This window comes from Mobula hypostoma, chromosome 1, assembly GCF_963921235.1.
Source record: "Mobula hypostoma chromosome 1, sMobHyp1.1, whole genome shotgun sequence".
Lineage (NCBI taxonomy): Eukaryota > Metazoa > Chordata > Chondrichthyes > Myliobatiformes > Myliobatidae > Mobula > Mobula hypostoma.
Window position 1 is genome coordinate 162361097 of NC_086097.1, and position 24197 is coordinate 162385293.

General features: G+C 40.4%; 1 protein-coding gene across 2 annotated transcripts in view; it reads left to right on the plus strand.

Moving 5' to 3' along the window:
• Positions 1 to 24197, plus strand: part of LOC134351824 (protein argonaute-2) — a 91683-nt gene that overhangs the window by 34560 nt on the left and 32926 nt on the right. For both annotated transcript variants that reach the window (XM_063058566.1, XM_063058576.1), the window contains 3 exons: positions 4755 to 4842; positions 5291 to 5438; positions 12947 to 13066. In XM_063058566.1, the coding sequence (XP_062914636.1) occupies positions 4755 to 4842; positions 5291 to 5438; positions 12947 to 13066 (356 nt within the window). The remainder of the gene's footprint in view (positions 1 to 4754; positions 4843 to 5290; positions 5439 to 12946; positions 13067 to 24197) is intronic.

The window sequence follows — 24197 nt, forward strand, 5'->3', positions numbered from 1 at the left end:
ATGAAGCTGCCAAATCATACCAAATAACACACAAAAATACATAGCCTATATAAAGTATGTACAGTGTAGTTTCACTTATCGGAATCTGGAAGACTCCAGTAAATTGCAGTTTCGTCACAGTTACAACACTTATACGAATTCTGCTGGAAATTTTTCGGCAGCTTGAGTATCAACTGAAGCACTCTCTCCGGTAAACGTTAAACTATGAAGCTGCGCTCGCCTCAGAAACCGATCAAACCACCCATGACTACTTTTAAATGCCACTTTCGCAACACTTTCATCACCATCATCCAGTGCTTTCTGTTTCAGCTTATTAAAAAGACTGACTGATTTCTCCTTAAGTATAAGAAAACTTAACACCCATCAATCCACTCAAGCAATAGACTTTCCATTTTATCCATTATTAGATGCCGACTAAGAGAGACCACTTTGCTACGAGCAGAACCAACGGTAACATCGGCAGCTTTCAAAATTCTTTCTCTCTGCGTATAAATAGTGCGAATGGTGGATGCAGCCAAGTTCAACGCACGGACAATGTCCTTACTTCTTTCACCACGATCGAAACGCTTAATTATGTCTAGTTTTACACTAAGTGTAACACCCTTACACCCTTAGGCTTTTCCGATACCTTAGAACTCACCTTGCTCAAAATAAATCGAGATAAAGCACTTGCTTTAGCAGTGGCGGCTAGAATGCAGTTCCGGGGGAGGAGCTTGGCTGTTCGGGCGCACGCTGTCTTTTTTCGTAACAGTGAAAACGCCTTCTGTTAGCGAAAACAGGTAACTAATGTAGGTCTTTTGTAACAGCGAGGTGCCGTAAAGTGAACGTTCGGAAAACGGGGGCCACCTATAGTTGAATATTAAGTGCTACTTTATAGCAGAACAGCCCAAGCTCCAAATCAAATTTGTTAAAAAAAAGACTGTTTTTACTTTACAATTGAAGATTGAAAACTGCACCGTTACTGATTGATCTCTAATTTGGAGAACTTGGCAGATTTTTATCGTTCGTTTAAGAATACTTTTTTCCAGCCAGATTTGCCAGAATAGTATAGCATAGGCTTATGGTCTTTCTGTTTTGTATCTGTTAAATCTTGAGTAGAGGTAGTTAACTTGTGCACCTTCCCATTGTTCAGTCTTACCCCTAGACACTGGTGAGTATGTGAAATACATTGCTGGAGAGAGTGGTGGAAGCAGAGTCACTTAAAGTGTCTTTCTTTTCTTTTTCAATCTCTTTATTAATTTTCAAATTCATAAACATAATTAGTACAAAGAGATTGGGATTGCATTATTGGTAATTAGCATATGCTAATATAAACTGCAGATAACACAAGTATACCAAGCCTCCCAAACTCTTAATGTAATTAAACATGATAAAAAGAAGTGAAAAAATGTCAAGAAAAAAAAAACCCAAATTAGTAAAAAAGAACTAAACAAAGCTGTGCTATTATATTACATCGGATACAATCATTAATGTCATTAACTCCACTTCTCTGTCCATATATTTAAGATTAATAAAAAGGATTCAGAAAAGGTTAAGTTACATCATATGAAAGTGTTGAATAAATGGCCACCAAGTCTCTTCAAATTTAACTGAAGGATGAAAAGTGACACTTCTGATATTTTTCTAAATTTAAACAAGATATAGTTTTGGAAAACGATTGAAATGTAGTAGGAGGATTAATCTCTTTCCAATTCAATAAAAATGGATCTTCTAGCCATTAAAGTAACAAATGCAATCATCCGACGAGCTGAGGAGGATAAATAGTTATTTCCATCATTGGTAAACCAAAAATTGTGGTAATAGGATGAGGTTTTAAATCAATACACAGATCTGTTGAAATAGTATCAAAAATGTCATTCCAATATTTTTCCAAATGAGAGCAAGACCAGAACATATGAGTCTACTTCAGAATGACATCTATCACAGACAGGACTTATATGAGAGTAAAAACGAGCTAGTTTATCTTTAGACATATGGGCCCTATGCGCCACCTTAAATTGTATCAACGCATGTTTAGCACATATGGAGGAAAAGTTAACGAATTGGAAAATTTTCTCCCACTTCTCTATAGGTAAGAGAAGTTGAAGTTCCCTTTCCCATTCATTCTTAATTTTATCAGATACACCTGGCTATATTTTCATAATCATATCATAAATAGTTGCTACTAGATAATGGGGTGTGCTGTTGGGGCACCCGTTGAGAGAAGGGTAGTGGAGTCTGATGTGACCAGAATGAACATTAAATTTTCCTGAATGATATTGGTATCACTTTGCTTTGGAAACTGAAGTAGAAAACCTCAGTTTATTAAAGAAGAACGACGCGTAGCAAAGCAAATATAGCTCCTCCTCATTTAACGATGGACACTTTTGATGGCATCATTTCTGGTTTATCTGCCACCCTTGTGCCTCTCGTTGTCATTCTGGAGACGTGCAGTCCTTTCATCCCCCATCTCTTCATCTCTTCTGCTGTTTGTTGTTTGTCTCTGAACCTGGAGACGTGCATGCCACTCTTCCTCCTCTTCTCTCATCTTTTTTTGTCCTGACTCTTTGATCCTGGAGTCGTGTTGCCCTGGCCTCATCCGATTCTTGTTCTCTCCCTCTCCTTGCCACCTCCTGACGACGTTTGGTGTCATCTCTTGACCATAATGTCCCCCTTCCCTTTCCACGCAGCATAATTAGGCTGACCATTTTCTTTTACCCTAATGCTAGATAGAAGATACAAAGCAGTAACACCAAAGGATGCTGATTATTCTTGATGATGTGGTTGGTGCTCTCCTAAATGAATGTGATATAGTCACTGCTGTCCTTTGACTGCAGCAAAGGGTTTTATGGGTGTCTTGAAGTACATCATTACAATAAGATTTAATTATCTCTTATTGATGGGTGACAGTTAGATCTGTCCCAATCCTGCACATGCTGATGGTGATTAGCAGAAAGTGACCCCTGGAAATAGAGCTGCCCTGCCCTTTTGCTCCGGTAGGTGTTGCTGCTGAGGCTGGCCGTGCGCATGTGTTGGGCTGTCGCGTCCCGAATTCCATGATGGCAGATTGGCTCTCGAGTTAAAAGGGAGCCTGTTGATTTTTGCTAGTGAGCAATTTTATACGAATATGTAACCCTGAACTTTGCCTGCATTCTGTAAGTTAGCGCATTTTAATTCGATTTAGCCAACAAAAGTGCCGTTGTACTGTGCCATTTGCGCTAATTGGAGGTCACAAACAGACAGAGCTTGAGAGTTTTAGTAGTATACAGGTGTCCCCCGCTTTTCGAACGTTCGCTTTACGAAACCTCGCTGTTATGAAAGACCTACGTTAGTTACCTGTTTCGCTAACAGAAGATGTTTTCACTGTTACGAAAAAAGGCAGCGCGCACCCTGAGCAGCCATGCTTCTCTCCCGGAACTGCATTCCAGCCGGCATTGCTTAAACACGTGCCTGTGAGCAGTCGTTAGCAAGATGAGTTCTAAGATATCGGAAAAGCCTAAAAGAGCTCATAAGGGTGTTACACTTAGCGTAAAAGTAGACATAATTAAGCGTTTCGATCATGGTGAACAGAGGACAAAGTGAGTTTGGCTCGTAGAAGTTGATGAAGATGATGTTGAAGAGGTTTTGGCATCCCGTGACCAAGAACTGATAGATGAAGAGCTGATGCAATTGGAAGAGGAAAGGATAACAATGGAAACCGAATGCAGTAGTGAACGGATTGAAAGTGGAGTCGTCCAGGATCTGAATGTAAAACAACTGCAAGAGATTTTTGCTGCAATGATTGCAAAAAAGTATGACTTTAATTTTGGAGGGGTACGTAGGTTTAGGGCATATTTGCAAGATGGTTTGAGTGCTTACAAAGAACTGTATGATAGAAAACTGTGTGAGGCTAAGCAGTCAAGCATACTGTCTTTTTTCAAGCCTTCCAATCAGCCACAGCAGACGACGAATCTCGATCTTCGACATCGAGGCAGGCAGACATAGAAGAAGATGACCTGCCTGCCCTGATGGAAACAGACGACGATGAGATGACACCCTCGAGTCCCACCACTCCAACCTCTGGGCTGCAGACCGATACATTGCTGCGGAGAATGCAGCGGTAGCCAGGACGCACTCAACACATCTTTAAGAAAGAAGCCGAAATAAATAAGTTAATTACTTAGGTGCCACCCGGCACGTAAATGTCGGCCCAGATCAGAGGCGATTGCAACAGCATATCTATATTAGTGAACACATCAACAAATTAAAGCTAAACTTTGAAATGCTGATTGGATTACAGCTTGAATCTTGCATTCTTGGTGCCAGTTTCATGAATTGTTAAAGACTGAGCAGAGGTACAGAGAATGAGGGAGTGTAAGGGAAAGGATGGAGAAGCTGAGATTGTTGTCCTTGGAGGAGATAAGGTTGGAGAGAATATTTGATCGGATTCTTCAAAACAATGACCAGTTTCAATGGGGGTAAATAGCAGCATTTTGCACTGACTAAAGTTGTAGATTCACTGAGATGACAGGAAATGCTTTATAGATGGCGAGTTATGGTCTGCTTTGCTTGAATATTGTCAAAACACTTTCAGTTAGAACTTTAAAAAGGAAATTTGAATAACACTTCAGCCCTACAGGGATAGAGTGCAGAATTCTAATTGTTAAATACTGATGCCAAGAAGCTGGCATTAGTGCAATAAACTGAATGCACTCTTGTGTGGTACTTAATATCTCTGAGCGCTATATTAGTATTTAGTCTACCATCTGAAAAACTCTTGATTTAATTCTGTTTAGGACTTAAGGTGGAAATAACTCATTGTGGACAAATGAAGAGAAAGTATCGAGTGTGCAATGTTACTAGAAGGCCTGCAAGCCATCAAACGTAAGACACTTAACATAAATGGATTGTTGCATTGAATTTTTTTTCAATCTTCAAGCGCAAGTCATTCTTGGGATTGAATTAGCCAATGTGGATATGTTTAAGTGAAATTAACTATTTGACTGTAAGTACAGTGAAGTTATGTATTAATCTCTAAGAAATTGTAAATTCAAGCAGTTGTAGGACTGTGACTGGACTCATTTCCAATACAGTGTAAAACTAAAGCTGATCGCAGCTAATTCCTAGTTGTGGTAACAGAACAATGACGTTTTGACATTTGAGAACTTTCTGGCATGTTATTCTTATAACCTTTTCTAATTAAAAGGTCACTTTAAATAGGAATTCTGTTTATTTGTTAATTATCATGTTTCCTAAAGTATATTTATTTTTTTTAAATTGGTTTTGTGGTATTGGTAAGTCTTATTTTCTGGTTTTTTTTAAATTTCTGTAGATTCCCACTTCAACAGGAGAATGGGCAGACTGTTGAATGCACAGTAGCACAATATTTCAAGGATAAGCACAAACTAAATCTACGCTATCCTCATTTACCATGTCTACAAGTTGGACAGGAACAAAAACACACTTATCTTCCCCTTGAGGTAAGTTAGTTATCGACTGCGCCTCTTCCTATAGATGCTGCTTAGCCTGCTGCGTTCACCAGCAACTTTGATGTGTGTTGCTTGAATTTCCAGCATCTGCAGAATTCCTGTTGTTTTAGTTATTTCATGCACAGCTTTAAGTCAACCTTCATAATAAAATATAATGTGGTAGTTTATACATTAAGTGTGATAAATGCAATAATTACAAATTTTACTAATCTAAAATTTGTACTGTCTTTACAGATAGTATTTCAGCTTGCCCTTAAACCTTCTATTTCCATCTTAGTTTTCTTTGTCATGTTTGGCGCTGCTTTAGTTAACATCCCAGTAATGTGTACTTTGACAATATTGCTGGAAGCTGGTTCACAAATGTAATTGAAGACCTTACAGGCAGGACTGTCTCATCTGATCTATCCCTCTGACAGCACCATTTAGATTGCAAATTGAATTGAAAGTAAATTGAGTGTCCATTCATTTTGATGCAGAATGTTATGTTCAACATTAGAAAGATGGAGTAAAATTCAGTAAACAGTGACAATTTTTTTTAACTATTCAGTTTATCAAAGATTTGCCATTTTAAACATATAACCATATAACAATTACAGCACGGGAACAGGCCATCTTGGCCCTTCTAATCCATGCCGAACTCCTCCTCTCACCTAGTCCCACTGACCTGCACTCAGCCCATAACCCTCTATTCCTTTCCTGTCCATATATCTATCCAATTTAACTTAAAATGACAACATCGAACCTCCTCAACCACTTCTGCTGGAAGCTCGTTCCACACAGCTACCACTCTCTGAGTAAAGAAGTTCCCCCTCATGTTACTCCTAAACTTTTGCCCTTTAACTCTCAACTCATGTCCTCTTGTTTGAATCTCCCTCACTCTCAATGGAAAAAGCCTATCCACGTCAACTCTATCTATCCCCTTCATAATTTTAAATACCTCTATCAAGTCCCCCCTCAACCTTCTACGCTCCAAAGAATAAAGACCCAACTTGTTCAACCTTTCTCTGTTACTTAGGAGATGAAACCCAGGCAATATTCTAGTAAATCTCCTCTGTACTCCCTCAATTTTATTGACATCTTTCCTATAATTCGGTGACCAGAACTGTACACAATACTCTAAATTTGGCCTTACCAATGCCTTATACAATTTCAACATTACATCCCAACTGCTATACTCAATGCTCTGATTAATAAAGGCCAGCATACCAAAAGCTTTCTTCACCACCCAATCCACATGAGATTCCACCTTCAGGGAACTATGCACCATTATTCCTAGATCCCTCTGTTCTGCTGCATTCTTCAATGACCTACCATTTACCATATATGTCCTATTTTGATTAGTCCTACCAAAATGTAACATGCAACATTAATTTCTATTAGTCGTAGATATTTATTTCCGGACTTCCGGTAGCGCTCATGGAGTGAAGTCGCGTTCTTGACTCGCTCCATTACCTCTGAGTTTTTTTTTCTCTATGGTCAGCTATACTTTAATTAACCATTAAGGCATCAACTCTTACAATACTTTGAATTAAACTGAATTCTCCGACAACTGGATGGAACTTAGATCTGCTATGTCTAAGAACGAGAAAGACGGCAAGGATGGTAAACCTCCGGTTAAACCGAAAGCTACGGATCTCCCTCCGACTGAATCACCGGTGACTTTGAAAGCGATATCGGAGTTAATTCAGAGGGAAATTTCAACCTCTGTTAGGGAGATGATTCGTACGGAAATTGCAGGCTTTGTTAAAGACCTGATTCATACGGAAATCTCAACTAATTTCCAGAAAATTGCCGATTTAATTGATAAGATGCAAACATGTATTGCGGAACATCAGTCGGCTATATCTGATCTTCAAAAATTCGCGCAACAAAGTGAGCTTAACATGGGGAAAATCGAAGAAACAATTAATGTAATGAAGAAGAAACTTGACTTTTTGACTTTTAAAAACTCTGACTTGGAATCTAGAATGCGACGGCAGAATTTACGAATGATTGGCGTGAGGGAAGCCGTTGAAGCTAACAACCCCATGAAATATTTCTCCCAACTTTTAAAAGATGCATTCCCTACTGTATTTCCTGACCAACCACCGCTACTGGATCGTGTTCACAGAATCCCATCATACTCGTCTAGGTCAGATAGACCTAGGCATGTTATCTTACGTTTTCATTACTTTCAAGACAAGGAGAGACTGTTTCGATTCGCTCGATCTAAAGGTTTCATTGATTTTTCGGATCTTAAGTTCCGATTCGTGGAAGATTTCAGTAAACCAATCTGGGACCAACGGGTCCGTTACAGATCCGTGATGTCGGAATTCTATAAGAGGGATTTAAGACCAGCGCTGCTGTACCCTGCACGTCTAAGGATTCGCATGTCAGATGGAGCCCTTCGTTTTTTTGATTCTCCATCGGATGCCCAGAGTTATCTGGATCAACTTTCATCTCCAACATCTTAATTGCTTTCTTTTTAATTTTCTCCGTTGATCGGAGGCTGTGAATTGGTTGGTTTTAACTTTTCTGTGCCCTATTTGGGCAGAAAAGTTTACTTTCGATTTCTTAATATGGCTACTAAACTTTCTTTTTAACTGCGTCATTTCTTTCTTTTCCCAGGGGATTCTGGGTGGTTACTTCCCTTTTGTCATCTTACGTATTTCCTGTGCGGCCTTAAATTTTGTAGTTTTTGTTTAAATTTTATTCTGTTTTGCTTTTTATAATCACTTTATGTTAATAATCCTATTTTTTTTGTTGCTGTGTCTATTCATGAGTTTGAGGTTTATTGTGGTTTTTTTTTAATATATATTTTCCGGCTTTTGTTCTGTTCTGTGTGTATTCTAATTGAGCTAACTTTTTTTTACTTATTTTCTTACTGTTTTACAATTAGCTGATCCTTTTCATATTTATACCTTTTTTTTAGGGAGCGTATACCGGAAGTCATGGGGGTAGTTTTAGCGCTTGCTTCTTTCTGGCGGGTCTGCTTTAGATTTTGCCTTGGGGTCTTGGGCTGGGGGGTGGCGGGAGGGGCTTCACGTTTTAGTTTGTTTTTCTTTGGGCTATATACATTATTGAAGTACTGGTTGCGTCCTTTTCCCCGGTATCTTTTGTATGTTCTGTTTCCTCTCCGGGTTTGTGGGTCGCGCCTATCGTCAATCCTCCTTGTTGTGGGTTGACTTTAGGATTTATGGAGTCTATTATTAATTTTGTCTCCTGGAATACTAATGGTCTTAATCATCCTATTAAAAGAAAAAAAGTTTTTAAAGTGTTCCGGAGACTTAAAGCACAAATTTTATTTTTACAAGAGACCCATGTACGGAGGGGGGACAGACTACGTTTTTTCAAATTCTGGAAGGGACAACAATTTCATTCGAACTCCAATGCTAAGATTCGAGGCGTCTCTATTTTTATAGATTCCTCAGTTACTTTTATACAACAGGATATTATCTCTGATCCGAATGGTAGATTTTTATTGGTTAGTGGTTTACTATTTAATAAAAAAGTAGTTTTGGTTAATGTTTATGCTCCTAATATGGATTGTCCGGAATTTTATAAATCATTGTTTGATCAGTTTCCGAATTTGAACGAGTTTTCATTGATTTGGGGCGGAGATCTTAATACCTGTTTATCTCCAGCTTTGGACCGTTCGGCTCCTTTACGGACTTTACCTAATAAATCTGCAAATTTGATTAATTTTTTCCTTTCTGATTCTGGGTCGACGGATATTTGGCGTTTTCTGCATCCTCAGGAAAAAGATTTTTCCTTTTTTTCACATGTTCATCATTCCTATTCAAGAATTGATTATTTTTTTATTGATTCTCGTCTCATTCCTTCAGTGATTAAATGTGATTATGATTCTATAACCATTTCGGATCATGCTCCACTTAAGCTTTCTATTAAAATTATGGCCAATATACCAAACAATAGACAATGGCGTTTTAATTCGCTGTTGCTTCAGGACTCGGACTTTGTTAATTTTATGAATGAACAGATTGAGCTTTTTTTTATAATTAACCATACAGAAGATATTTCGGTTAACACTCTTTGGGACACTTTTAAAGCCTATATTCGGGGTCAGATTATTTCGTATTCCGTTGCTTTGAGGAAGAAACAGAAGCAGGAGGAGATGGCAATTGTGGACAAGATTAAAGAAATTGATAAGAAATATGTTATGGCTCCTTCTGAGGAGCTATACAAACAAAGAACTGAACTTCAAATGGAACACAGTTTACTACTCTCGTCCTCGATTGTAAACCAATTAAAGAAAACAAGAAGTGATTTTTATGTTCACAGTGATAAAATTGGCAAGCTGCTGGCTAATCAATTGAAATCTAATTATGTTAAATCTCAAATCAATCAGATTTATAACCAAAATGATCGATTGATATTGGATTATGTGGGGATTAATCAAACCTTTTGTGATTTTTATTCTTCTTTATATCAATCAGAGTCTCCTCGAGATTCTAAATATATGAATGATTTTTTAGATAAGTTAGACTTTCCTCAGATTTCACAGGATATGTCTTCTTTATTAGATACTTCCATTACAATGGATGAGATTAAGAATGTTATTTTTTCTATGAATCTGGGGAAAGCTCCTGGCCCTGATGGGTTTACCGTTGAATTTTATAAATGTTTTGCTTCTTTATTGATTCCTTGGCTCTATAAGGTTTTTGAGGCTTCTTTGAAACTTGGTAAACTTCCGGAATCTTTTAATAGAGCATCAATTTCTTTAATACTAAAGAAGGATAAAGACCCTGCTCAATGTGCATCTTATAGACCAATATCTTTATTAAATGTTGATTCTAAAGTTTTTTCTAAGTTATTAGCAAATAGACTAGAAAAAGTACTTCCTTCTATTATTTCGGAAGACCAAATGGGTTTTATTAAAGGTCGTTACTCTTTTTATAATATTCGTACATTGTTAAATATCGTTTATACTCCCTCACAAAATGTTCCTGAGTGTGTTATTTCTTTAGATGCCGAGAAAGCTTTTGATAGAGTAGAATGGCCTTATTTATTTAAGGTGCTTGAAATGTTTAATTTTAGCCTGAAATTTATATCCTGGATTAAACTGTTATATCACTCCCCTGTAGCCTCGGTTCGTACTAACTCTTTAAACTCACCTTTTTTTCCTCTCTTTCGTGGTACTCGACAAGGCTGTCCTCTTAGTCCCCTATTATTTGATATTGCATTAGAACCTCTTGCAATTGCTATTCGAGAATCTTCAAATATTACTGGGATAACTCGGGGATTAAAGTCCCATAAATTATCACTCTATGCTGATGATTTACTTTTATATATTTCTAATCCTGAGAGATCTATTCCTGCTGTTTTAGAGTTATTAGCACAATTTGGTCTTTTCTCAGGTTATAAATTAAATCTTAGTAAGAGTGAACTTTTTCCGATTAATAAACATCTTCCCTTATATTATAAATTTCCATTTAAATTGATTAATAATTACCTTTCATATCTTGGGATTAAAATTACTTGTAAACATAAAGATTTATTTAAGACTAACTTTTTACCATTAATAGACCATATTACTCAACTTTCATCTAAATGGTTTCCTTTATATTTAACTTTGATTGGTCGTATTAATGCAGTTAAGATGTTTTTTTTGCCAAAATTTTTATATGTGTTTCAGGCATTACCAATTTTCGTTCCTAAATCTTTTTTTGATAAAGTCGACTCTAAAATTTCTTCATTTATTTGGCAGAATAAGAATCCGAGACTGGGTAAAATACATTTACAGAAAGCTAAGAGAGATGGAGGTTTAGCATTACCTAACTTTAGATTTTATTATTGGGCTATTAATATTCGACATATGAAATTTTGGTTACTTGACCGGGATATACTATCTATTCCTAAATGGGTAGCATTGGAATTACAATCTGTTCAGGGTTATACACTTGGTTCTATTTTAGGTTCATCTCTTCCTTTTGATTCGAAACGCCTTAAGCAGGTCTCTAACCCGATCGTTAAATATGCTTTGCGTATTTGGTTTCAATTCAGAAAATTTTTTGATCTTAATCAATTCGGGTTAGCGATTCCTATTTTAGGTAACATATTTTTTCCTCCCTCTTTTACGGATCGCGATTTTCAAACTTGGAAGACTAAGGGTATTTTACGGTTTTTGGATTTATTTTTAGATGGTTCCCTTATGTCTTTTGAACAATTATCTAATAAATATAACCTATCAAGAATACATTTTTTTAGATATTTACAAGTTAGAAATTTTCTAAGTACTATACTTCCTTCCTTTCCAATGCTTCCTCCTATATATATTTTAGATTCGATAATTAACCTTAATCCATGTCAGAAAGGTGCATCGGCTATGATTTATAATATTATTATGAAACTCAGGAAAGCTCCATTTGATAAGATTAGGGTAGATTGGGAACAGGAATTGGGGCTTACCATTTCTGTGGATGATTGGGGGCAGATTTTACAATTAGTTAATACTTCCTCTATTTGTGCTAAACATTCCCTAATTCAATTTAAAGTGGTGCATAGAGCACATATGTCCAAAGATAAGTTAGCGCGTTTTTACTCGCATATTAATCCTTTCTGTGATAGATGTTCGGGGCAGATAGCCTCTTTAACTCATATGTTTTGGTCTTGCCCTACTTTGGAAACTTTTTGGAGAGATATTTTCAATATTATTTCTAAGGTATTAAATATAGATATCTCTCCTCACCCTATTACTGCTATCTTTGGACTACCTAAAATTTCTAGTAATCTTTCCCCTTCAGCCCGTAGAATGATTGCATTTCTTACTTTAATGGCGAAAAGATGTATTTTACAACATTGGAAAGAGCTTAATGCTCCAACTACCTTTTTTTGGTTTTCTCAGACGATTTTATGTTTGAATCTGGAGAAAATTAGAAGTAACCTTTATGATTCTTCATTTAAATTTGAACAGATTTGGGGACCTTTTATTCGATATTTTCATTTAATGTAATATTTACCCTTCTTGTTTTTTTTCACTGTTTTAATGGAGGTCGGGATTGAGGACGTGATTTTAAGTTTAACTCTGTTTGGTTTCAAGTTAGCCCATTGCTTTGCTTTGCTTTTAGTTAGTTGCACGGTGGGTTTTTTTTGGGGTTTTTTTTTTCTTTTTTTCCATTGATATATATAAAATCTAGTATACTATTATGTTATCTTGGTTTCTTATGCTTAAATTACATTGTTTGTAGTATTTTCTTTTTGGTATTGTTATCTTTTGGAATTTTATTATACTTTAACATTGTATTAATGTTTATATGGCTTACCTTTTTTGTATACTTACTCAATAAAAAGATTTAAAAAGAAAAAGAAAGAAAGATATTTATTTCCATTCACACGAAAATAGATTCTGATGAAGAGACATTAAATTGAAATGTTAACTTGTTTCTACAAATGCTATCTCACCTTTATACTGTTTTCCAATATTTCTTGTCTTTTATTTCTGCAATTTTATAATTGCTGTAAAAGGGTTTTAATGGCAATTATAATTGGTTTTATCACAGGTGTGTAATATTGTAGCTGGACAGAGATGTATAAAAAAGCTGACAGACAATCAAACCTCGACTATGATTAGAGCCACTGCTAGATCTGCACCAGACAGACAAGATGAGATCAGTAAACTGGTGAGTTGATTATTTTGGGAGATATCTTTATGGCATACTGTGATCGTTGAAAGTTACTGGAAAACATAATCTAATTGATTTGGAGCACAGAACGGTACAGTACAGAACAGGCTCTTCAGCTCACACTGTTGTGCTGCCACTTTAACCTTCACCAAGATCAACCTAACCCTTCTCTCTCATATTGCCATCTATTTTTCGTTCATCCATGGCCCTATCTAAGAATCTTAAATGCCCCTAATGTATCTACCTCTACCACCATATCTGGCAACACATCCCATGCATGTATCACACTCTGTAAATGAAAAAAAAACTACCTCTGACACATCTACCCATACTTTCCTCCCAAAACCTTAATGTTATTCCCCTTTGTGATAGCCATCCTGTCGTGGGTGAAAAATGGCTCTGGCTGTCCACTCGATCTTTGCTTCTTATCATTGTACACCTCTATGAAGTCACCTCTTATTCTCCTCTCCAAAGAGAAAAGCTCTAGATTGTGCAGACTTTCCTCATAAGACAGACTTTCTAATCCAGGTAAATTTCTGCATCCTCTCTAAAGCATCCACAAGCTTTTTATAATGAGGCAACCAGACTGAACACAGTACAGGTGTCCCCCACTTTTTGAACGTTCGCTTTACAAAACCTCACTGTTACAAAAGACCTACATTAGTACTCTGTTTTCGCTAACAGAAGGTGTTTTCACTGTTATGAAGAAAGGCAGCGCGCAAAAAAAAATCAGCGCACGATAAAAGGCAGCGCGCGCCCCGAGCAGCCGCTCTCCCCCGGATTCATAACTGCAATCTCGCCGGCATTGCTTAAACACATGCCTGTGAGCAGCTGTTTGCAAGATGAGTTCTAAAGTATCAGAAAAGCCTGAAAGAGCTCGTAAGGGTGTTGCACTTAGCGTAAAACTAGACATAATTAAGCGTTTTGATCGTGGTGAACGAAGTAAGGACTAAGTGAGTTTGGCTTGTGGAAGCTGACGAAGATGATGTTGAAGAGGTTTTGGCATCCCATGACCAAGAACTGATAGATGAAGAGCTGATGCAATTGGAAGAGGAAAGGATAACAATTGAAACCAAATGAGTAATGATAAAGTACGACTTTAATTTTGAAAGAGTACGTCGGTTTAGGGGATAGTTGCAGGATGGTTGAGTGCTTACAAAGAACTGTATGATAGAAAAATGCGCGAGGCTCAGCAGTCAAGCAAGCTTTCCACATCAGCCACAGCAGACGACAAACCTCGCCCTTCGACATTGAGGCGGGCAGTCATAGGAGAAGATGAGCTGCCTGCTCTAATGGAAACAGATGACGAGATGACACCCCAGTGTCCCACCACCCCAACCCCCACGCCACAGACAGATACCGATTCATGGAGAATGCAGCGGTAGCCAGGAGGCACACAGCACATCTTTAAGAAAAAAGCTGAAATAAACAAGCTGCCCGGCACGTAATTGTTGGCCCAGATCAGAGGCAATGCAATCGGCATCTGGACCGACAATTACGTGCCGGGCGGCACCTAATTAATTAGCATGTTTATTTTGGCTTTTTTCTTAAAGATGTGCTGTGTGCCTCCCGGCTACCGCTGCATGCTTCACGGATCGATATCGGTCGCTGCCCGGAGGGTGGGGGCTACTGCACCACCCGAACCTCCGACAACTCAGCCTAACACACCACCATCAGTGTGCTCTGTGCTTTCCAGATTCCCGTAAGTGATACTACACTGTACATACATTATTTCTACTTCATATGGCCTGTGTATTTTTACATGTTATTTGGTATGATTTGGCAGCTTCGTAGCTTAAAGGTTACTGGAGAGCGTTTGCGCCGTGTTTTTGCCGACGGTGCTTGCGTGAGATCTTTGCTACAGAGAACGGTTCAGGCAATGATTGTGGAAAAGTATTTCTACTTTATATAAGCTGTGTATTTATCATATCATTTCTGCTTTTACTATATGTTACTGTTATTTTAGGTTTTATGTGTTATTTGGCATGATTTGGTGGGTTATTTTTGGGTCTGCGAATGCTGACAAATTTTTCCCATATAAATAAATGCTAATTGCTTCTTCGCTTTACGACATTCTGGCCTATGAACCATTTCATAGGAACGCTGCACCTTCGGATGGTGGGGGAAACCTGTATTCCAATTGTGGCCTAACCAGAGTCTTATACAACGGCAACATTACCTTGTGGTTCTTGAACTCAGTCACTCAAGTAACAAGGGCCTTCTTAACCACCCTATCACTGGCACTGTAACTTTGAGGATTCGATGGATATGGACCCCAAAATCACTCTGTTCCTCCATACTGTTAAGAATCCTGCTGTTAATCCTTTATTCTGCCTTCAAATTCAGCCTTCTAAAGTGAATCACTTCACACTTTTTCTCGATTGAATTGACTTTATTTCTTACATCCTTCACATACATGAGTAAAAATCTTTGCATTACGCCTCAGTCTAAATGTGCAATCATAGTAATATGTAATACAAATGTTTGTAATTTATAATAAATAGAACAGTCAATGTAATATGGAGTACACTCATATCAGCGTGAGTTGATCACTCTGATGGCCTGGTGGAAGAAGCTGTTCGGGAGCCTATTGATCCTGGCGTTTATGCTGCGGTACTGTTTCCCGGATGGTAGCAGCTAGAATAGATGGTGGTCGGAGTGACTTGGGTCCCCAATGATATGACGGGGCCTTTTTACACACCTGTCCTTGTAAATGTCCTGAATCATGGGAAGTTCACAGCTACAGATGCGATGGGCTGTCCGCACCACTCTCTGCAGAGTCCTGCGATTAAGGGGGGTACAGTTCTCATACCAGGCAGTGATGCAGCCAGTCAGGATGCTCTCAATTGTGCCCCTGCAGGAAGTTCTTAGGATTTGGGGGCCCATACCAGACTTCCTCAACCGTCTGAGGTGAAAGAGGCACTGTTGTGCTTTTTTCACCACACAGCTGGTGTGCACAGACCACGTGAGGTCCTCGGTGATGTGGATGCCAAGGAACTTAAAGCTGCTTACCCTCTCAACCCCAAATTCATTGATGTCAGTAGGGGTTAGCCCGTCTCCATTCCTTCTGTAATGCACAAGCAGCTCCTTTGTTTTTGTGACACTGAGGGAGAGGTTGTTTTCTTGACACCACTGTGTCAGAGAGATGACTTCTTCCCTGTAGGCCAATCAATGTAGTGTCATCAGCAAACTTAATGAGCAGATGAGAGCTGTGGGTGGTGACACAGTCATGGGTATACAGGGAGTAAAGAAGGGGATTTAGTACACAGCTGTGAGGGGCTCCTGTGTTGAGAGTCAGGGGTGGAGGTGAGAGAACCCACTCCTACCACCTGCCGGCAATCTGACAAGAAGGCCAGGATCCAGCTGCACAAGGCAGGGTCAATGCTGAGGTCTCTGAGCTTCCTGTCGAGCCTGGAGGGAATTATGGTGTTGAATGCTGAACTATAGTCCAAGAACAGCATTCTCACATAAGCATCCTTCTTCTCCAGGTATGTAGAGCAGTGGCTGTTGTGTCATCTGTCGATCGATTGTGTCAGCAGGCAAATTGTAAGGGGGTCCAGTTTAGGTGGTGGCATGCTGCAGATGTAGGCCTTGACGAGGCTCTCAAAGCATTTGCTTATTATTGAGGTGAGTGCGACAGGACGGCAGTCATTCAGGCATGTTACCTTGGTCTTTTTTGGTACAGGGACAATGGTGGATTCAGTGGCCTCAGCCTCAGATGACCAGGTTGCAGGTTGTAGCGGTGGCTTTGCTTGGATGCTTAAGAGTTAGCGACATTGAACTGTGCATAAAAGTGATTGAGCTTATCTGGGAGAGAGGCCATGATGTTGGTGGCACCATTAGGTTTGGCTTTGAAGTCTGTGATGGTATGCAACCCTCGCCACAAGTCACGTGTGCTATTCGTTGTGAATCTTGATTCAATGTTGTCCCAGTATTATTGTTTCGCAGCCTTGATAGCTTTGCGCGGATGGTAGTTGCTTTTCTTGAGCTCCTGATAGCTGGCAGCGTAAGTTCTGTGTGGCGCGGTAAGTGCTGCTCACACAGAATGATTAATCCAGGGTTTCTGGTTTGGGAAGACCCTGACCAACTTCTAGGGGAGAACGTCGTTGATGCACTTCCAGATGAAGCATTTGACTCCATCCATGAACTCCATCTGCTATTTCTTAGCCCAGCTTTGCATTCTATCAATGTCCTGTTGTAAGGTACAACAACCTTCTCAACTATCCACAGCACCACCAGTCTTTGTGTCATCCATATACTTAATAACCCATCTTTACACTTCCTAAACTAAGTCATTTATAAAAATCACAAAAGGCAGAGGTCCCAGAACAGATCCTTATGATATACCATTGGTGACTGACCTCCAGGCAGAATACGCTCCATTTACTAGTACAATCTGCCTTCTGTTGGCAAGCCAATATTGAATCCATGTATATCATGTCCCCTGGCTTTCTGAATGAACCTGCCATGGTGAACCTTGTCAAATACCTTACTGAAATCCATATACACACATCGACTGCTCTGCCATCATCTATAGTTTCAAAAATAGTTTGTGAACCCTTTGCAGTTATCTGGTTTTGTACATTAATTACTCATAAAATGTGTCTGATCTTCATCTAAGTCACAGTAATAGATCTACCTAAACTAATAACAAAAAAATTATATTTTTCACACCTTTATTGAACACATTATTTAATTATTCACAGTCCAGCTAGAGAAGTACGTGAAACTTGTACTTAATAACTGGTCGAACCTCCTTTAGCAGCAGAAATTCCACCAGTTATCCTGTAGTTGCTGATCAGAGTTGCACATTGGCAAGGAGAAATCTCAGACCATTCCTCCATACTGTTTCAGTTCATCAATATTTCTGAAATGCCTTGCATGAACAGACCTCTTCAGGTAATGCTACAGCATGTCAGTTGGATTAAGGTCTGGACTCTGACTTGGCCATTCCAAAACAGAAATTTTCTTATTTTTAAATCATTCTGTTGTTGTTTTACTCTTGTGTTTTGGAGCATTGTCTTGTTGCATCATCCAACTTCTATTAAGTTTCAGCTGATGGTCTGGTATTCTGACACTCACCTGTAAAAAGTGATGATACAATTTTGAATTTGTTGTTTCCTCAACAATTGCAAGCTGTTCATGCCTTGAGGCATCAAAGCAGCCCCAACCTATGGTGCTTTTTCCACCGTGCTTCACAGTTGGGATGAGGTTTGGTGTTGATGTGCAGTGCCCTTTTCCCTCCAAACTAATGGCAAAACAGAGTTCAACTTTTGTCCCATCTGTCCACAGAACATTGTCCCAGAAGCATTTTGGAATATCCAGGTGCTCTTTTGCAAACCTGAGATGTGCAGCAATTTTTTTTTTGAGAGCAGTAGTTTCCTCTGTGGTGTCCTTCCATGAACACCATTCTTGTTCAGTGCTTTACTTATAGTGGGCACATGAACAGAGACTTTAGCAAGTTCTAGAGATTTCTCCAGGTCTTTTTCTATTATCCTTGGGTTCTTTTTCACCTCCTTCAGTATTGCACGTTGTGTTCTTGGCTTAATCTTTGCACGATGCCCACTACTAGGGAGAGTAGCAACAGTAAGGAGTTTCCTTCATTTGCAGACAATTTCTCTTGCTCTGTGCTGATGAACATTCAGGTCTTTATAAATGTTTTTGTAGCCTTTTCTAGCTTCATACATTTCTGCTAAGGCCCTCTGAAAATTGTTTTGATCGAGGCATGGTGCACATAAGCAGATCTTTCTTGAGAAGAGCAGGCTCTGTCAGTAACCTGACTTTGTGTGTCTTTTTCATAGGACAGAGCACCTCTACAACCCACACCTCCAATCTCATCTCATTGTTTAGTACACCTGACTCCAAATATCTTTTGTCGAAGGCATTACTCCAGAGGTTTACATACTTTTTCAAACCTAGACTGTGATTGTTTAAATGGTATGCTCAGTATTGATGAGAAGTAGTACAATTGTTTGTGAGTTATTAGTTTAGGCAGATTGTGTTTGTCTACTATTGTGACTTGGATGAAGATCAGACCATATTTTATGAGTAATTCAGGAAACCAGCTAACTGCAAAGGGTTCACAACTGTTCTTTTGCAACTATATATGTTTTGTCACTTCCTCAAATAATTCAGTCAAACTTATGAGGCATGTCCTGCTCCTCACAAAGCCACGTTGAAGATCCGTAATCAGTCTCTTTTTCCAAATGCTCATAAATCCTGCCTCTAAAAATCCTCTCCAGTACCTGCCCACCACTGACATCCCTAATACCTTTCTTGAACAAAGCAATCTCTTCCCTCATTTTTCACAGTAACAATGTATATCCTGTCCAGTCCCAGGGACTTAACTATTCAAATGTACCGGCATATGCTCTTAATGTCAATATGTTCTGGCATATCAACCGGCTCTACGCTGCCCTCGTGTTTGTCAGGATCCCTTTCACTGGTGAAAACTGAAGCAAAGTACTCATTATGGATCTCTCCCATCTCCTCTGACTCCAGGCACATTTATCCTTGATTAGTCCTACCTTTATTCCTGTTCTTCACATTTGTGTAGAACGCCTGGGGCTTTCCTTAAGCCTACCCACCAAAGTCTCTTCTAGCTTATGTCTTCTTCTCACTCTCCTAAATCTATTCTTAGGCTCCTCCCTGGCTACTTTGTTACTCCCAACAACCCTGTCTAATTCTTCCTTCCTTGCTGCTTGCTTTCTTTTTTTCTTGACTCGATGTTCTACATCCCTTGAATCTCTTGAATCATGCTTCCTTCACCCTACCATCCTTACTTCAATGGAACAAATCTATCCAGAATCCTAGGAAACCTCATTTTGGTTGTGAATTTCCGTAAAGTTCATTAGCTGTCAATTGCTGCTCTGAGATTCCTGCCTAATAGCATCATAATTCACTCTTGCCCGTAAATATTTTCTCATACCACCTGCTCCTGTCTCTGTTCACGGCTGTGGTAAAGGTCAATAAGTTGTGGTCACTATCTCTGAAATGCTCACACACCTGATTAAGTTCATGCCTAGTACCAGATCCAGTTTGGCCTGTCCATTGAAACCGTTTGCACTGAGGTGTCAATCAATATTAGGGACGTTGAAGTCACCCCTGATAACAACCCTGTTTAGTTTATTTTCCCAATTTTAAAAACAGCTAGAGTTGATGTTTTAATCCCATTAATGGTGAAAAATAAGAATCATGTTTGTTGCATGTGTTAATAACATAGATAAAAATATTTTCCATTTTGCCCAGTGTGTTCTGGTAAGCCAAGGACTGCTTGTGGTTATAGCCAATTTTTCACTGATTGCACTTAATTTGTGTGGATTCCTTAGTGAGAATTCTGTTCCTGAGAATCTACCTGATGACTGAAGCATGAGATCATCCTGACAGCACAGCAGTCATGTAGAGCATGGAGGAGCGAAACAAACCCCTTTAAATTAAATGGTTTGTAGGTGGAAATGAACCTGATGCGTTTGATAACCATACTCTTAGTCTTCAGACCTGTCAAAAATAGGTAGGAGAATGCAAGGTATTGAAGTTTGCCGATGACATTAAAAGGGTCACAAGGGAATGTTGTGCTGACAGTATTGCAGCTCAGCAATGAATTGAAGATGCATTGATTAAATGGGTGAGAACTTGACAAATGGAGTTTAATGTGGTAATGTTTGAGATCATGACCTTCAGTAAGAGGTAGCAGAAGGCAGATTACTCTGAATGGAGACTGCTTGGTGTATTGTGCCAGTGCAGCCAGTAGTTAAGGCAATTTGCATATTGGACTTTGTTGCAAGCGGGTTACAGTTTAGAAGTGGGCAAGTTTTGTTACAAATGTACAGTTTGTTGGTGAGGCCATTACCTGGAGCACTCTGCACAGTTTTAGTACCATTACTTAAGAAAAGATGTAGCGTTGGAGTCCATCCAATGTAAATTCACCTGCCTAATTCCTGGGATGATAATTAAAAGAGGCTTAATGTGTTGGTTATGTATTCCAGGAAATTTAGAATGAGGGATGATCTTACTGAAATGCAGAAGGTCCTGATGTGTTATGGTAGGGTCAATATTGCTAAGCTTCCCCTAGTGGGAGAGTCTTAATGAGGGGACATGGGTACCAATCAATTAAAACCAACATGATTACTGATTTCCCTAAACAGATACAGGTGTTCCCCGATTTTCAAACGTTGGCTTTACGAAACCTCGCTGTTACAAAAGACCTACATTGTTACCTGTTTTTGCTAACAGAAGGTGTTTTCACTGTTACAAAAAAAGGCAGCGCGCACCCCGAGCAGCCAAGCTCCTCGTCCGGAACTGCATTCTCGCCGGCATTGCTTAAACACGTGCCTTTGAGCAGCCGTTAGCAAGATGAGCTCTAAGGTATCGGAAAAGCCTAAAAGAGCTCGTAAGGGTGTTACACTTAGTGTAAAACTAGACATAATTAAGCATTTCGATCGTGGTGAACGAAGTAAGGACAAGCAACACACATCAAAGTTGCTGGTGAACGCAGCAGGCCAGGCAGCATCTCTAGGAAGAGGCGCAGTCGCCATTTCAGGCCGAGACCTTTCATCAGGACGAACTGAAGGAAGAGTGAGTAAGGGATTTGAAAGTTGGAGGGGGAGATCCAAAATGATAGGAGAAGACAGGAGGGGGAGGGATGGAGCCAAGAGCTGGACAGGTGATAGGCAAAAGGGATACGAGAGGATCATGGGACAGGAGGTCCGGGAAGAAAGACGGGGGGGGGGGGAACCAGAGGATGGGCAAGGGGTATATTCAGAGGGACAGAGGGAGAAAAAGGAGAGTGAGAGAAAGAATGTGTGTATAAAAATAAGTAACAGATGGGGTACAAGGGGGCGGTGGGGCATTAGCGGAAGTTAGAGAAGTCAATGTTCATGCCATCAGGTTGGAGGCTAGCCAGACGGAATATAAGGTGTTGTTCCTCCAACCCGAGTGTGGCTTCATCTTTACAGTAGAGGAGGCCGTGGATAGACATGTCAGAATGGGAATGGGATGTGGAATTAAAATGTGTGGCCACTGGGAGATCCTGCTTTCTCTGGCGGACAGAGTGTAGATGTTCAGCAAAGCAGTCTCCCAGTCTGCGTCGGGTCTCGCCAATATATAAAAGGCCACATTGGGAGCACCGGACGCAGTATATCACCCCGGTCGACTCACAGGTGAAGTGTTGCCTCACCTGGAAGGACTGTTTGGGGCCCTGAATGGTGGTAAGGGAAGAAGTGTAAGGGCATGTGTAGCACTTGTTCCGCTTACATGGATAAGTGCCAGGAGGGAGATCAGTGGGGAGGGATGGGGGGGACGAATGGACAAGGGAGTCGCGTAGGGAGCGATCCCTGCGGAATGCAGAGAGAGGGGGGGAGGGAAAGATGTGCTTAGTGGTGGGGTCCCGTTGGAGGTGGCGGAAGTCACGGAAGTCAAGCACATCTTTCCCCCCCCCCCGCATTCCGCAGTGATCGCTCCCTACGCGACTCCCTTGTCCATTCATCCCCCCCATCCTTCCCCACTGATCTCCCTCCTGGCACTTATCCGTGTAAGCGAAACAAGTGCTACTCATGCCCTTACACTGCCTCCCTTACCACCATTCAGGGCTTCCAAACAGTCCTTCCAGGTGAGGCAACACTTCACCTGTGAGTTGGCTGGGGTGATATACTGTGTCCGGTGCTCCCGATGTGGCCTTTTATATATTGGCGAGACCCGACGTAGACTGGGAGACCGCTTTGCTGAACACCTACGCTCTGTCCGCCAGAGAAAGCAGGATCTCCCAGTGGCCACACATTTTAATTCCACCTCCCATTCCCATTCTGACATGTCTATCCACGGCCTCCTCTACTGTAAAGATGGAGCCACACTCAGGTTGGAGGAACAACACCTTATATTCCGTCTGGGTAGCCTCCAACCTGATGGCATGAACATCGACTTCTCTAACTTCCGCTAATGCCCCACCTCCCCCTCGTACCCCATCTGTTACTTATTTTTATACACACATTCTTTCTCTCACTCTCCTTTTTCTCCCTTTGTCCCTCTGAATATACCCCTTGCCCATCCTCTGGTTTCCCCCCCCCCTGTCTTTCTTCCCGGACCTCCTTTCCCATGATCCTCTCATATCCCTTGGCTCCATCCCTCCCCCTCCTGTCTTCTCCTATCATTTTGGATCTCCCTCTCCCCCTCCAAATCCCTTACTCACTCTTCCTTCAGTTAGTCCTGACGAAGGGTCTCGGCCTGAAACGGCGACTGCGCCTCTTCCTAGAGACGCTGCCTGGCCTGCTGCGTTCACCAGCAACTTTGATGTGTGTTGCTTGAATTTCCAGCATCTGCAGAATTCCTGTTGTTTGCGAAGTAAGGACAAAGTGAGTTTGGCTTGTGGAAGTTGACGAAGATGATGTTGAAGAGGTTTTGGCAGCCCACGACCAAGAACAGATAGATGAAGAGCTGATGCAATTGGAAGAGGAAAGGATAACAATCGAAACCGAATGCAGTAGCGAACGGACCAAAAGTGAAGTCGTCCAGGAACTGAACGTGAAGCAATTGCATGAGATTTTCGCTGCAGTGATTGCAGAAAAGTACGACTTTAATTTTGAAAGGGTACGTAGGTTTAGGGCATATTTGCATGATGGTTTGGGTGCTTACAAAGAACTGTATGGTAGAAAAATGCGCGAGGCTAAGCAATCAAGCATACTGTCGTTTTTCAAGCCTTCCACATCAGCCACAGCAGATGATGAACTTCGACCTTTGACATCGAGGCAGGCAGACATAGAAGAAGATGACCTGCTTGCCCTGATGGAATCAAACAACGACGAGATGACACCCCAGCGTCCCACCACTCCAACCTCCAGGCTGCGGACTGATACATTGCTGCGGAGAATGCAGCGGTAGCTGGGACGCACCCAACACACCTTTAAGAGAAAAGCCAAAATAAACAAGCTAATTAATTAGGTGCCGCCTGGCACGTAAATGTCGGCCCAGATCAGAGGCGATTGCCAATTGCATCGCCTCTGATCTGGGCTGACATTTACGTGCTGGGCGGCACCTAATTAATTAGCTTGTTTATTTTGGCCTTTTTCTTAAAGATGTGCTGCGTGCGTCCCGGCTACCGCTGCACCACTGTATGCTTCGCGGATCGGTATCGGTT